The sequence below is a fragment of the Paramormyrops kingsleyae genome, chromosome 3 (assembly GCF_048594095.1).
Source record: "Paramormyrops kingsleyae isolate MSU_618 chromosome 3, PKINGS_0.4, whole genome shotgun sequence".
NCBI lineage: Eukaryota > Metazoa > Chordata > Actinopteri > Osteoglossiformes > Mormyridae > Paramormyrops > Paramormyrops kingsleyae.
In genome coordinates, this window is record NC_132799.1 from 425,076 (window position 1) to 440,757 (window position 15,682).

At 46.1% G+C, this 15,682-nt stretch overlaps 1 protein-coding gene across 3 annotated transcripts in view; it reads right to left on the reverse strand.

Moving 5' to 3' along the window:
• csmd1a (CUB and Sushi multiple domains 1a) overlaps positions 1-15,682 on the reverse strand; it is a 332,617-nt gene that overhangs the window by 5,911 nt on the left and 311,024 nt on the right. For 2 of the 3 annotated variants that reach the window (XM_072709329.1, XM_072709330.1), the window contains 15 exons: positions 15,354-15,527; positions 14,096-14,278; positions 9,852-10,028; positions 9,346-9,525; positions 8,577-8,750; positions 7,635-7,808; positions 7,362-7,435; positions 6,156-6,267; positions 5,455-5,634; positions 4,991-5,050; positions 4,600-4,761; positions 4,162-4,274; positions 3,858-3,945; positions 2,245-2,374; positions 1,858-1,920 (listed from right to left, as the gene is read on the reverse strand). In XM_072709329.1, the coding sequence (XP_072565430.1) occupies positions 1,858-1,920; positions 2,245-2,374; positions 3,858-3,945; positions 4,162-4,274; positions 4,600-4,761; positions 4,991-5,050; positions 5,455-5,634; positions 6,156-6,267; positions 7,362-7,435; positions 7,635-7,808; positions 8,577-8,750; positions 9,346-9,525; positions 9,852-10,028; positions 14,096-14,278; positions 15,354-15,527 (2,044 nt within the window). The remainder of the gene's footprint in view (positions 1-1,857; positions 1,921-2,244; positions 2,375-3,857; positions 3,946-4,161; positions 4,275-4,599; positions 4,762-4,990; positions 5,051-5,454; positions 5,635-6,155; positions 6,268-7,361; positions 7,436-7,634; positions 7,809-8,576; positions 8,751-9,345; positions 9,526-9,851; positions 10,029-14,095; positions 14,279-15,353; positions 15,528-15,682) is intronic. The other variant, XM_023829137.2, reaches the window with a different exon arrangement.

A 15,682-nucleotide genomic window follows, 5' to 3' on the forward strand; every position in this document is an offset into this window, starting at 1 on the left:
GACAGACAGACAGGGCCCGCTTACGTGCCTGTCCCCTTTGGTATCAAACACACGTGCGGACACAGACAGACAGACAGGGCCCGCTTACGTGCCTGTCCCCTTTGGTATCAAACACACGTGCGGACACAGACAGACAGACAGGGCCCGCTTACGTGCCTGTCCCCTTTGGTATCAAACACACGTGCGGACACAGACAGAGAGACAGGGCCCGCTTACGTGCCTGTCCCCTTTGGTATCAAACACACGTGCGGACACAGACAGAGAGACAGGGCCCGCTTACGTGCCTGTCCCCTTTGGTATCAAACACACGTGCGGACACAGACAGACAGAGCCATTATTTATATAAGAAAGCTACACAATCATTTTGCATGTTTAGCAAGCTTATGTACCTCTGACTGTTGTTTTTGTCATTGCAAAGCCTCTAATTTATTATTTTTTCTTGGAATCAGTTACCGGGTGTCTGTTTCTTTAAAAATGTAAATGAGTTCAGTATTAGGTAACACCTAATTGGTGCATTCCATGGGTGTGAAATTGTTAACAGGATGCAACATTTGCAGTTCTCTAAATACCAGTAAATCAGAAACAGAAAAGGGGCGGGCGCATGGCAAGCACACGTGATCCACACGTGAACCATGTGCTGAGATCTTGTAGGTGACGTCACTTGTGGGGAACCTGGGGGCTTCTGCCACATGCCCCGATTTTAATTACTTATCAACAAATCAGTGACTTATGACTGTAGGGAAGACAGACAAGGGAAGAAAATAACAGCGTATAAAATGCCAGAACAGGGAGCTAAAGGACTAAAGGACACATTGTTAACAGCTTCATGTGACTTAGATATCTAAACTGCTAAATTGCTAATGTATTTTTAGCTGCAGAATTAATGTAGTTAATAATTTATAAAAATAATAATGATTTAAAAGATGGGTGACCATTTCCCGTGAAAGCTATCAGTCAAACAAGAGCATTGACAGATAGACATTTGAGATAAATCTGCACTAACAATACATAAGCAGAGAGGCGTCTGCAGTGTGGCCAAACTGCATGCATCAGCCACAGAGGGTGTTGTTACCGCGTGACCACAATTTGATCGCCATTGCCCCCTGTGGCTGTGCAGGAGAATTACACCTGAGTAGCATGGGACACAAATCGTCAAACATGCCGTGCTGAGCCTTTGCATATGAAACGTAGCTGCGGTGTCTCCCCCCCACCCTCGTTTAGACACAGTGTATGGTGAATGCGTAATAATAATAATAACAACAATAATAATAATAATAATAGGAAGGGAGTGAAAAAGATTCCCGGATAAAGATCAGTATTCAAGGCTGATGCCTCAATACTCACCAGGCTTCTTTTGTTATATCTTTCCATATAATTACTTACACTGAAATGACTGAAATAATTCCACATGATAACATCTGGTAATATATATCCAAATGTATACCATATGTGCCATTATACCTCCATCATCCATACAAATCCGTGCAGATACTGACACAACTGTAATTACCTGCATCTAATGAAATTTATTTAGGATTTTTTTTTTTATCATAACTTTGCATTACTTAACCTGGAAACTGCGTATAAACACAGGACCAGTGAAAACAAACAGGTTCTGTCTGCAGAGGCAGACATGCCTGCATAAATAAATCAAGCACATGACATTTGCTGAAATATGTCAACAGAAGCATGGCAATCAACCATCAGAGCAACAGTGTGGCGTGGCATCTATCCTCTGCATGCCGCACATTTGTTTGGCTGTTCATATCGCGGTTCTATAAGGAAATGGAGGAAGGAAAAGCAAACGATGGCAGAGTGGAGGGAGAGCAAATTCTGCCTAGCGACGCCGTCTCTTACCTGCAGCCAGTTCTTATTACTTCTTTGGGTCTCTCATTCTCATCTGTGTCTTGTGAAAGTACCCTGCCAATTTTTTTATTTATTTTAATATCGCGGAAACTGTCATCCGATTCTGACACACAGAAAAATAACACTTCTGGCAAACTCCTGGGGCCGCCCGTGGTACAGGGCCCAATGTCTTAGTCGAGCATTTGAGGTGGGCAAGGGGATTTGGCGGATGGTTTTTGTTTTGTTTTGTTTGTGGGATTTTTTATAGTGAGGGGTCACCGGTTGGCGTCACAGGAGCTTCCCATAAGTGGCATGAAAGAGACAGTTCTGCTTTGCAGTCAATCATCACGGACAGACATGAGTGGGCGAGCAGGCGGACGGGAGGCCCGCGGGCCGTACCTGTGTTTGTAGAGGTAAAAGGCAAATCCCGAAAGGATCAAAGCGAAGAATGGCACCAAGATAGCAGCTGCCACTGAGCCGCTATTTGTGCCATAATATGGATTTGAAGGATCCATGTCTGTTATCAGACCTGATGAGATGACGAAACATAAAAAATACCACCTGTGCCATGGTCACTCTACCTTCTAGCTAAATCAAACGATACTACAATAGCATCATTTTTTAATTCATACACTAGGATACAATACCTGTACAATAAAATGGTATTCAAAATTAGGTACTGCCCAAACCTAGTGCTGGCAAGTAGGGGAACTGCTGTCAATTTGTGAGACACTTCTGAACCTTCCAGGAGAGGTGAGATGTCTGCTATGATCGCTCTACCTGCTACCTAAATCATACAATTTTGGCTATGATCGCTCTACCTGCTACCTAAATCATACAACTTTGGCTATGATCGCTCTACCTGCTACCTAAATCATACAACTTTGGCTATGATCGCTCTACCTGATTGCTAAATCATACAACTTTGGCTATGATCGCTCTACCTGCTACCTAAATCATACAACTTTGGCTATGATCGCTCTACCTGCTACCCAAGTCATACAACTTTGGCTATGATCGCTCTACCTGATTGCTAAATCATACAACTTTGGGTATGATCGCTCTACCTGCTACCTTAATCATACAACTTTGGCTATGATCGCTCTACCTGCTACCCAAGTCATACAACTTTGGCTATGATCGCTCTACCTGATTGCTAAATCATACAACTTTGGGTATGATCGCTCTACCTGCTACCTAAATCATACAACTATGGCTATGATTGCTCTACCTGCTACCTAAATCAAACAACTTTGGCTATGATCGCTCTACCTGATTGCTAAATCATACAACTTTGTATATGATCGCTCTACCTGCTACCTAAATCATACAACTTTGGCTATGATCGCTCTAGCTGATTGCTAAATCATACAACTTTGGGTATGATCGCTCTACCTGCTACCCAAGTCATACAACTTTGGCTATGATCGCTCTACCTGCTACCTAAATCATACAACTTTGGCTATGATCGCTCTACCTGCTACCTAAATCATACAACTTTGGCTATGATCGCTCTACCTGCTACCCAAGTCATACAACTTTGGCTATGATCGCTCTACCTGCTACCTAAATCATACAACTTTGGCTATGATCGCTCTACCTGATTGCTAAATCATACAACTTTGGGTATGATCGCTCTACCTGCTACCCAAGTCATACAACTTTGGCTATGATCGCTCTACCTGCTACCTAAATCATACAACTTTGGCTATGATCGTTCTACCTGATTGCTAAATCATACGACTTTGGCCATGATCGCTCTGCCTTCTAACTAAATCATACGACTTTGGCCATGATCGCTCTACCTGATTGCTAAATCATACAACTTTGGCTATGATCACTCTACCTGATTACTAAATCATACGACTTTGGCCATGATCGCTCTGCCTTCTAACTAAATCATACGACTTTGGCCATGATCGCTCTACCTGATTGCTAAATCAAACTATGATGAATATAAAAACAATGAAAATGTTTCTAATAGCTGTTATTTCTGTTTTCCATAAAAATACCTTGTCTTTTCAGCTGAAATTTCCCAAAATCTTTGCTGTGAATATAACCCTGGTACACGTAGCTATTTTTGTCAGTTTCCGCCGTCACCTGGAGGTGAACAGAAGATAAAAGATTAATGATTAATCCCCCCTGAACAACTAAAATGGCTCTGACAGAAATACTTTGTTGCTCATGACATTAAATCATCTCAATCATTTTTTACCTGATATAGCATTTTCTAAACTACGTACCTGTAGCTAAATTATTTTTAGTGATAATAGTTTTTATCAGCTTGCAGTATAAAACAAAATGTGAAATACTTACAAATCCATCCATTGCCCAGTTGTCATTTTTAAATTTACTGAAATAAAGCTCCATGGGCCCTCGGACATTGTACACCTTCAGGAGTAAATGATTCTCTTCTTTTTTATATGTGCCTATGGAAAATAAAAATGCATGTATATGTCATTAAAAGTCACAACAAACGTCATAAATTAAAAAACTGAAAAAACATGTAAATTTCTGCCTTACACTTCTTAAAAAAATAGTTATACACAGAGTAGCAACGTGTAATATATTAGAATATATTATACAATATTTATGATGGTAATGGTGCCGTGTTTACTCCTTCCAGACTAAAGAAGCCCCTCACTAATGGTTTGTTTGGCTGTGGAAAATGGGCAGGAGGGTGACGCAGTGGCTGGGCGAGGCCGCCAGAGGCAGAGGCCAGAGGCAGGTCCGTTGGGGGTGAGGCTACTTCACCTGACAGCTTGATCTGCACGCCGCTGTGCTCCAGCAGAGTGACGTTCACTTTGCTGGTTGTTACGTTGAAGCCGTTTACAGTGATGGTGGCTGGTTGCCTCTTGCCCAGGTACTCGTAGAAGCCAGTCCAGCCAGAATTTAAAGAGAACACATCGGCGGGAACTGAAGGCCAAAACATGACGATCGGATCACATGACCATCTCTGGGTCACTGTCTCTAATATTTGAGTACATTTCACGGCTTTGTTTGAAGATGATCTGCTTTATATGGATATGCTTGTCTTTACTCATCATGCTGCAGAGAGCCAGTAAGTTCTGGGTCCTTTATATGACTGAAGATCCTGAAATCTTAAGGGTTTAAGGGGTGCTGATTTTCAGAGACTTTCACGTACCTCGGATTTTGTTTTTCTGGTCATCTGTGTCTTCCTTTTTGTCGTTTATTTTCAGACCAACTGAAACGCAGGGTGCATAACTGAACAGCAGACAAATCAAGCCTGACCTAGACACTGGTGAGCTGTGTACCTATGGGCTGCAGGTAAGTTACCCAACACAAAAATGAAGGAACCATAATCCCAGCCCTCCCCAACACGGATTGGCAGAAAGGTGCCAATTAAATGCCGGCCACGTGGGATGAAGGCCTGGCAGCTGAAGCCAACTGGAGCTGGAAGCCACCACTAGCATGCTGGGGGGGCAACTGCGGGGGGGGGGTAGCTTACATGCCTGATCTAGAACAGCTGAAAAATCCCATCTAGCTTCGGCCAAAACACTCAGTGTGTGTCGGAGCCCCCGTAGACAGACGGGAATAACTGCAGGTGCCTTTCCGGAGTGTTCTGGATGTACTCGGCGGTGCGCATACCTTTGCAGATGGGTGGCTTTCCGGACCACCTCCCGTCCGCCTTGCAGGTGCGATGCTCAGAGCCGCCGGCCAGGAAGAAGCCAGCCTGGCAGGTGTACATCAGTGTGTAGCCCAGTGTAGGCAGGTCCAGGGCACGCACATCGCAGTGAGCCGGCGTCTCCAACTGCCTGCAGGCGTGAGCTGTAGGGGGGCAGGGGGGCAGCTGTGTCAAGGTGGTGGGGCACAGGTACCTCTTCTGATTGCTCTGATAGTTATTGAATGGGGCCGGTCATCACCAACAACCCCCTCCCCCCCCACACACACACACACACACACACAACACCACCCGGACCTTTCTATGGAGAGCTGCACATGTGACAGTGCTGCCCCCCCGTGTCATGCTGATAGTTGAGAGCAACTCAGCTAAACTTTGGGCCCCCATTCCTTTGTCCTTGTATGGATCACCCTCCCCCACCCATCCCTGCCTCCAGCACAACCATATAATCTGCTCTTGAAACTGAAGCCCATATTCTTCAGGCTACCCCCAACAGGAACAGCATTGGAGTACAGTGACCAGCATGGCCCGAAGACCCATTTGCTAGGAATGTATTTCATTAGGGTGCTGCAGCAGGACCCAAGCCTGTGAGAAATGGCGACTGCTTCAAAATGCGGTAGAACAATAAGACGAAGGCCTTCTGAGGCTCCGACGGTGAGCGCCTTACGGATGCACTCAGGCTGCGTCCCGCTCCAGGTCAGGTCCTCCAGGCACATCCGCGTTGTCGATCCTAATATGTGGTAGTTTTTCCTACATTTAAAGAAAATTTTACTTCCGACCTGCAAAGAAACAAAAGGACGCAATGTATAAATGTGACAGTTCGTGATTACATTCTGATAGTTCCATTCTGATGGTTCCATTCTGATGGTTCCGTTCTGAACATGTTCATCCAAGGCCTTCCAGCACCTACTCATTTAAAACTAAAACCTCCTTTAACCAGCAGCGACGTACCTTGGCATATCACACCTTCTGTTTTCGCTAATGGGCCTTTATGTTAGCATACCTTTCACCCATCAAGAAAACAATGGGGAAATCCTCACCCCCCCCCCCCCAAAAAAACCCATAATACATATATGTCTACATGGTATGTTGAGTTTCGCTTTGTATTCTTCATCTACCGCTGGGGAAAACAACTCAGTGCAAAGTTGGCAAATGTACTCAAAATAAAATTAAAGGCACCTGTGTAAAAAGCCGTCGGTATGTGTGCGGGAGTTGTTCACAAAAGCTACCAAAGACGTGTATGAACTGTGAGTAGTGGCTGTGTGCATTGTTTTGCTTTGTGTTTATTGCAGTGGGTTTTATGTAATATTTGAGTGCGTTAATACAATTAATTTAAAAGAAAAACGTACATTTTTTAAAATTGTTTCAGCTGCGATGATAAAAAGCAAATTCTTTGATGAATATCAACGTCCCTAATTCAATACAGGACACAATACACGTAATTTCACTGAAATAAATACGTAAAAATCATTGTAAAAACTATTTCGAAACCAAACATCTATACAACATTTTATAAAAAGCTTTTCTGATTGTCCCGAAAGAGTACCCACTCTATAAAGAACATCACAACTTTTTGGTTTGGGCTGTTGCCGGGCAATGTTGCAACTTTCTATTGATATTGGGCAACAAATTTCTATTTGAAACCTTTATCGGTAGTGAGCAACTTTTTGTGGTTCTCCAGATCCAGATGAGTTGCCCTTTGTCTCACCTGGTTGAGATTCACTGCTATTATTAACACTAATGGAACATGAACAGGGCTACATGCACTGTTTCACGTCTTTGCTTGGCAGTTAATAGGGATTGATGTCCAACAGCGTGCAAAATGGAGGTTCAAGTGTTACACTCAAATCACGGCTTGAATTTTAACATCTACCTCGAATCCGTGGGCCTGGATAGGAATCCCAAAAGCTGGTGTTCCTGGGTCTCTGCAGACGTTGTATGCGGGATCTGAGGAAGCGGAGTGCAGGGTGTTACGTACAGCCTTTAAGGGTACGAAGAGCTCACTCCGCTTTGCACACCCAACATCCCTCATGGATTCTCCCAAAGAGCAGAGGCTCCAGTCTTTCTTCAATGGAATCCACTATCAGGGAAGGGGGGCTTTATTTATGAGTTGCCTGAAATGGGGCTTTGCCGAGAGCAGACTTGCCTATGCAGGAGGGCTGGACGCCGCTCCAGGTCCCGTCGGATTGACACGTTCGCCTGGGGGAGCCAACCAGCAGGTAGGGAGGGCGGCAGTGGAAGGTGACCTCCGAGCCGTAGGTGAACTGCCTCCCCTCGGCATGACCCTCCGCTGGTGAGCCGGGGTCTCCACACAGCACAGCTGCTCAGGAAAGATCGCAATGTCGGAGGGATGGCGGCTCTCCACAGAACTGCCCGAAAAGCTGTGATGCACCAAAGCCACCCCGGAGCATGGATCATCACATACATATACACCTGACTGGACCTTGTAACGTGTGACGTCATAATTCTGAACTGCGTTTGCTGCCACAACAGTAGAGCAATTCCAGTGTCTTGAAAATTAACTTTTAATTAACTAATTGTCTATAATTAAATCTTATCTAAATATTTGCCTTAAAAATGCTTGAAGCATACAGTGTAATGACGGAGAAGATCTTTCTTTAATTTAATCAGGACCACAATGGATGTCATGTTCAGTTTGAGAACAGCAAGCCGACCCCTCGCTTATCTTATTCATTTTAATGAGGACACTTTTTAAATCCCCACCCCCTTCAGCTGACAGCGAATCAGAGAATGCGTCATGTGTTAGGTAGCTGGGAGGTCCCCAAATGCGTGATGGGACCTAGCATGGTAGGATCTCCCCGGGTATGACGTCAGAGGCTCGCCACAGCACCCCTGTGCACTCCTGACGGATCACTTCAGTGACACTGCCAGCTGTTTGGAGTGATTTTCGTGGACCCAGCCAGGCCTGGCTTTTCAATTTGGAAGGAAGACTTCTAACATCACGCTTAGATAGACTCAACGACCTCTCTGCTCACAGGGAAGGGGAACCCTGCCTCCGGTGGATGCCGATGCTCCTTAGGGGGATAGCCATCTACCTAAATGTAAGAGCGAGGGGTGGGGTACTCACGCAGGCACTGGGGGACGTCACCGCGCCAGCTGCCATTGCCCTCGCATGTGAGGATGCCAGGTGCAGACAGCTGGTAGCCCTCCAAGCAGCTGTAGGCCTTGCTGGAGCCCCAGTGAAGCTCAGAGCCCTCCACCTGCCCATGGGAGATGGCTGGGGGCTGGCTGCAGACAATTGCTGGCGGGGGGGACAGGACAGACTAGTCAGCTGCAGAAGTCACCTCTGTAGGGGGGGGGGGGGGTAAGGAGGAAAATATCACACGAGAACGGACCCTGCAGAGATCAGAGGTAGGTGATTGGTTCTGCTGTCAATCACCATGGAAACAGAATCTCTGTTTATCTTGTTTGGGATTTACATGATTTATAGGTGATTAGAGCGTATCTCACCCTCATTAATCACATACGGGCATTCATGTTACATTGTCTGCACGTTCAAGTAAAAACCATTTCCTGCTACGTGACGTGACATGTCTACATAAATCAGCACCAATCAGTGAGAATACAAGCGCCTTGTTGATGGTGTGTACTTACAGCACATCATCAACACCTCATGTACAACGGGAGCATATGTGTGTATATTTACGTGTGATAATTGTTAGTGTCACCCCCCTAATCTCCGCTCTACAGCTTCGGTCCACCCTCCACACTGCTGATGCTTCACTTTTTTAAAGATCATTTATTCATGCCAAAATCGGCCAGACTCGGTGATGGCTCTGGCCTTTTACGCCGCTGCCGCACTGGCGCCCAACCCGCCCGGGAGGAGACGCGCTCACCCCTGCAGCTGGGCCGACTCTGGTTCCAGCTGCCGTCCTGGGTGCACCGCAGGCTAGGGGGCCCATCGTGCTCCAACAGGAACCCCGGGTTGCAGTGGTACTGCACTGTCTTGTTGAAGGTGAACTCGTTGCCAATGTAGAAGCCATTGGCAATGCTGCCGGGATCGCTACAGCTGATCACTGCAACCCAGATGCCAAACCCCGGTTTTAGCGCTTAGCATCATTTAGCAAATGGTCCCTGCCATTACATGCATAGAGGACGCCTGGTAAGACCCAAATTATCAATTTCAGTTACTCTACCAATCATATAGCCTCACAGTTCACATAGATATTCCATGCCTAGTATAGTAGATCTGTTTTACCCCAGGATAGGCTTCAGTTAGAAGAGCGGTAATGCTGAGGTCCAGCTTGTATGTTCCACTCTTGTTTCACACATATCTACCAGAGCCTTCTGTAGACATCATCCTGGTGACACCCTGCCACAGGCTAGGCTGGGCCATTCTCACCAGTGCAGTCTGGGGGGGAGCCAGTCCAGGTGCCGTTGGCAGTGCAGTGGCGGGTGGTCAAGCCAGTGGTCCTGTAGCCCTCCCAGCAGGCGTATGTCACCGAGCTAGAGAAGAGGATGCCATCGCTGAGGACAATCTTCCCGAAGGCCGGTGTTCCCGGGTTTCCACATGATACGGCTGGGGGGGAGGATCACAGGCAGCCAATCACAATTCAGATAGCCAAAAATGGGTGCTGTAAGCTTCCCTGAAAACCAGTTTCCATTTTCTTTGCTTAATACAAGCTAGCATGAGATTGATAGCTTGCAATTTATGTCATGTGATGTAAGTATTTTATTATATATTCATAAATGCTTTATTGGTCATTGCATACTGGCGATACTGGCGACATAAAAATGGACACATTCTCCATTGGGAGGAAAAAGGGGATTTTCTTGAAGTGTTTGTGCCATCAGTCCTGCCATTTTTAAAGGGTTTTGCGAGAACTTCCCTCACAAACACCGACGGCCCAGTAGAGATTCCCAAGAAGGTTCAATGAGAGACATCCTGCAGGAGATCTCCGAGGGGGTCAGAATTGGCCGGGATGGCTGATTTTCACGTAAACACTCATTATTCCCTAAATATTTCAGTAAGCTACGATTCTCCGCAGCATCTGTCGCACTGATGTGACAGAGCTGTGCCCAGAAAAACACAAAACAGCTGCAAGGAAAGAAACTGGTTACACACTCAGAATGGCAAGGTGCAGATTCATAATGCTAATCGAGGGCCGCGCTTGGCGTACATGGAAGCCTTTCTCAGCAATCCCCTCCTGCCGCAAATACGCAGCTGCGACAAATTAATGCAATTCATTTCACTTTTTTCTTTGCTAGTGACGGCAGATGAAATTGCCTGGCATTTTCCCTTTTTTTTGGGTTCACTCCCTACAATAGTGATGCTGATTAAAAAAACTGCAAGTTCATGCTGCAGGTGACTGGTGCTTAATGATGATGCAACGAAGGCGAACTGATGGCGACCCGTGCATTCTTAAAGTTAATTAAGCATCACCTCAATCTCGTTTCAGTGAGGGCCCTTGAACGTTGCCAGCAATTAGACTAATTTTTTAAATGCCATTATAAAATTAATAAATTGATGGCTGGGACCATAAAGACAATGATTTATTTTGGTATACAATTTGATACAAAGGAACCCAGCAAAATGGCCAGAGGAGAGCATTTCCAGCTTGATGAGAGTGATGAATGAATGCTGCACAACATGGGGTGTGGAGCCTATGAGTTTGGATATACTGAATGCAACTATCTGCTTGATGTACGCCATCCATCCATCCATCCATCCATCCAGGTCAGGGTTGTGGGAGTGCCTGGAGCCTGTCACAAGCAGCATAGGTCATATGATTCAAACCCTTGTCCGTGGAGGTGTTAAGGTTCTCCGCAGAGCCTTTATTGCAAAGGGAGGGTATGTTTTTAATGAAGTGATATATTTCTTTACAAGGCTGCTGTGGACAAACAGCTAATACACATGCATAATTCATAAGTGTGCAGGCGTGTGGTGTGTACAGGGAGAATAACAGCAGAACAGCACAGCTGGGAAAAATAGTCAAATAAAACACAGGGCGTTATGATCGTTATCATATTCAGTGGCATCATGAAGGAGACATGCCCAGGGTGGGGGTATGGGGGAGGGGAATGCGGATCCTGAACCCATCCACTAACAGAACCCATCCCGAACCTGTCTACTAACCAAACTCATCCTGAACCAATCCACTAATGGAACCCAATCCATCTGTTAATAGAACCCATCCCAAACCCATCCGCCAACTGAACCCATCCTGAACCAATCCACTAATGGAACCCAATCCATCTGTTAATAGAACCCTTCCCAAACCCATCCGCCAACTGAACCCATCCTGAACCAATCCACTAATGGAACCCAATCCATCTGTTAATAGAACCCATCCCAAACCCATCCGCCAACTGAACCCATCCTGAACCAATCCACTAATGGAACCCAATCCATCTGTTAATAGAACCCATCCCAAACCCATCCGCCAACTGAACCCATCCTGAACCAATCCACTAATGGAACCCATCCGCAAACAGAACCCATCCACCGACTCTGCCTTTCCTGTGTCACTGGTGCCTGATTGCACTCTCCCTTATTGGTCTCAGGAGCAGTTTCTCTCTCATATACCCCAAACTGGATTTTATTGAATTTTTTAACTAGTAAATATATTCCATGGGCCTGATATGGGAAATCAGATAATTCCCCCTGGAGAAATATCTAGAACGACGTTATATATATAGTTGCTTGTGAGGTCACACCTGACATTTACTGTTACACTGTTAAGAATTTAACTGTGATTAATCATCCTGTGGGTTTTAGTGGGATGGAGAAAAAACGAAACAGGGAGGAGATGCTGGAGTGAAGCGAGGAGGCAGTAATGGATCCATATCCATGGAAAATCCAAAGGCTGCCTGATATGCATTGGCCCTTCTGCATGCATCCCTCCTGCGATTTCATCAGCTTCAAGCATCTGAGGATTAGTCATGATCTGATTGGTTCACAGAAAGGCCAGAAACTTCTGGCAAATACCAGCAGAAGTTTCAGATATGCAGAACATGGATCCGCCTGCAGATGGCGCTGGTTTTCTCTGGACACAAATTAGCACAAAGTACTCAGTGTCCCTCCTCTAATTTAGCCCATCTACCTCAAAAGCTGCATCTCTGTTAGTAAAGTCCGTACCCTACCAGCTTGACTGGAAACATCCAGTGGGAGGATGGCAAAAAGGCAAACAAAGAGTAATGTGGTAATCAGGGACCCCGTGTCAGGCAGAAGAGAGACAGGAATCAGAATCACAAGCACCATTATAAGACGCTTCTTTCATCCACTAGAGGGAGAGCTTCCTCCTCATTAAGATGCATGCTGGATGTTTGGCTTGCCGAAGAGGAGTTTGATTCATCTGACTGCTCTGGCTGATTTCATTCATCTCGTCTGGGGAGGGTCCGTCCATTTACTCAGTTTCATTTGCAGGTGCAGCAGCTCCTGCGTGGCATCTTCCAACCCAACCCCCTCCCCCCCGGGACCGCCTCCCTCACCTGGCACCTCCTCCCACACCCAGCACCTCCTCCCCTGCCCGGCACTACTTCCCCCACTGGGCACCTCCTCCCTCACAGGACACTGGGTCTCAGCGGAGCATGTCACTCCAGCCCAGGCACAACACAGGTCCGTCTGTGTCAGAGAGTCAGGAATAGCGGGAAAGAAACCGCATAAGAATAGGGAGAGAAATCCTCATTCATCAAATTCAAAAATAAAACAAAAACAGGCAGAAGCTGCAGAGATGCTGAAGCGAGGAAATCCTGCCCAGGTCCCCAAGCGGTGGCTGATGGCCTCATTTCTGAAATCGCATAAAAGTTCTGTTCCACATGGGAACGTGATGCACACGTTTGTTGTTTCCAGCAAGAAATATATATAAGCATAGTGTGTCCCCATATCTGACAGCAAATATTCTCTGAATATTTGAATATTCTGCTGAAAACACCTTATTAAGATTCACTATATAATAATAATCTAGCACAATACATTTACATTTATTTATTTAGCAGACAACATGCAGCTGAGAGAGTAGGGTCTAGCCCCGAGGGTCAAGCCCCAAGGTCAGTCCATGAAGCAATTACAGGTTAAGGATCCAAGTGACACTACCCTGAGATTTGAACCAGTGACCTTCTGATAACAGGCACAGAGGCCTAACCTGCCATGCATCACCTCCACATTTTTCAATTTGAAATGTTTAGATAAATACTAAAAATGGGGTGCTTATCGTCCCATCAAAAGCAGCCTTAGGCTCCTTATTCATCCAGCCTGGATTAGGGGTCTGTCCCAGGGATTGGAGTTCGGGGTCTGTCCAGGGGTTAAGAGAGTGGGGGTATTCTGGGGTTTGGGGTCTGTTCTGGGGTTTGGGGTCTGTCCCAAGGTTTGGAGCCCATCCCGGGGTTTGGGGTTCAGGGTCCATCCAGGGGTTAAGAGAGTGGGGGGCATCCCAGGGTTTGGGGTCCGTCTCTGGGATTGGGGTTCTGGGTCCATCCAGGGGTTAAGAGAGCAGAGGGCATCCTGGGGTTTGGGGTCCGTCTCTGGGATTGGGGTCTGTCCGGAGGTTTGGGATCTGTCCTGGGTTTTGGGGTTAGGGGTCTGTTCTGGAGTTTGATGTCAGTCCTGGGGATTGGGGTATGTCCCGAGCAGGAGGGGCTCCTTACCTTCACACATGGGCTGTGTCCCACTCCAGGATCCATTGAGCAGGCAGGTCCGCTCGGCCGAGCCGACAAGGGTGTAGCCAGCCTCACAGGTAAACCGCAGTAGGTTCTTCAGCCGGAATTCCTCCCCTAGCCGTGAGCCATGGGGGGGCACACCAGGATCGCCGCAGATGCCAGGGCTGGTGCCTGAGGGAAAAACAAAAACAAAAGGCATCTCAACCCTGGAGATGGGAGGTAACAGTGCCTCACTTCATTCAAACAGTTTAACAGGATCTTTCAGAGTGTTTCTGCATAAGCGACACAGCACAAAAAGCCCTTATTCAGCTGTATGGTAGCACCTCTCTCAAATAATGCCCCACAGCTACAGAACACCACCTCACAATGGGTGCAGAATATCACTATTAAGATCAGCTACACAAACCCACTGCTCCTGATTGTAGTATCAACATTTTATTTTAATTTGTTCTACAAAACACCAATGTGTCCATGTCATTCATATAACGACGAACAATGGCACAATAGCTAAAAGAAAAGTCCCTTGTGGACAAATACAGTTATTTGAATTGAACTGAATTGAAAGTCCTATGTGCTTCAGTATTGACTACAGTATTGACCATTCCAGGGTACATTTTTTGGGAAAATATATTAGACAAATATTTAAACTAATCTGCAGTGTCAACTCATCAACCTCATGAACTAAACATTGATATACTGTGACTTTAGCACATTTAGAGAGGTATGTGCATTCCAGGGGTGTCGGAAATAGGGGAATTCCCTGCGCATTCAGGACGAAACCTAATGAAGATTGTAGTCATGTATCAGATAAAATCATTTTATTATATGGATCATTTATTTTTTAGTTAAGTGATATTTGGTTGTGAAACTGCACCCTTAACGATGTTAGTCTTGTTTTAAATGAACAGTATGCGAGAAGAGACAGCTAAGAGAGGCTCAGACGAACCTTACGAAAGAACATTTCACGGAAGATATACTAACCTAAGAACGTTTCGGGAAAAACGTCAGTGCGTCAAGAGACAACTTAAGGTAGAATGTACAAATGTCGTAGCGTTAATAATGTTTTGGGAAACACACCCCAGTACAGCAGCAGGGCTTCGGCGAATTGCCCAATCACTGAGCGTGAAATGCTAACCCTCTCGGATTGAAATCTGAAGTCGTGCTTCCAGTCGAGGCCATCGAATTAGCAGTAGACCACGTGAGCGGTGCAGTTTTTATTTGTACTTGGTTCTGGCCTGTAAGTTACCTGAGCAGTAAGGCAGCGAGCCGCTCCAGCGCCCATCCTCCTGGCACTGCCGAGTGCCGTTCCCGATCAGTGCTCGGCCCTGCCCACACGAGTAGTAGACCACAGCTCCATTGGTGAAGCTCTTCCCTGATATGATGGCATTGGGAGGTGTTCCAGGATCCCCACAGGAAATGGCTGGAGGGCAGAGAGATATTTAGGCAATTACAGCCTCTAGTCCTCCTTCCACTCTGAAAATGACCGGCAGGACTTCTCAAGGTCGATGAGAGGTCAGCTCTTCCTTTTATTGCCAATATCAGAGTCATTTTTTGCGAAAACATTTGTCAGATCCT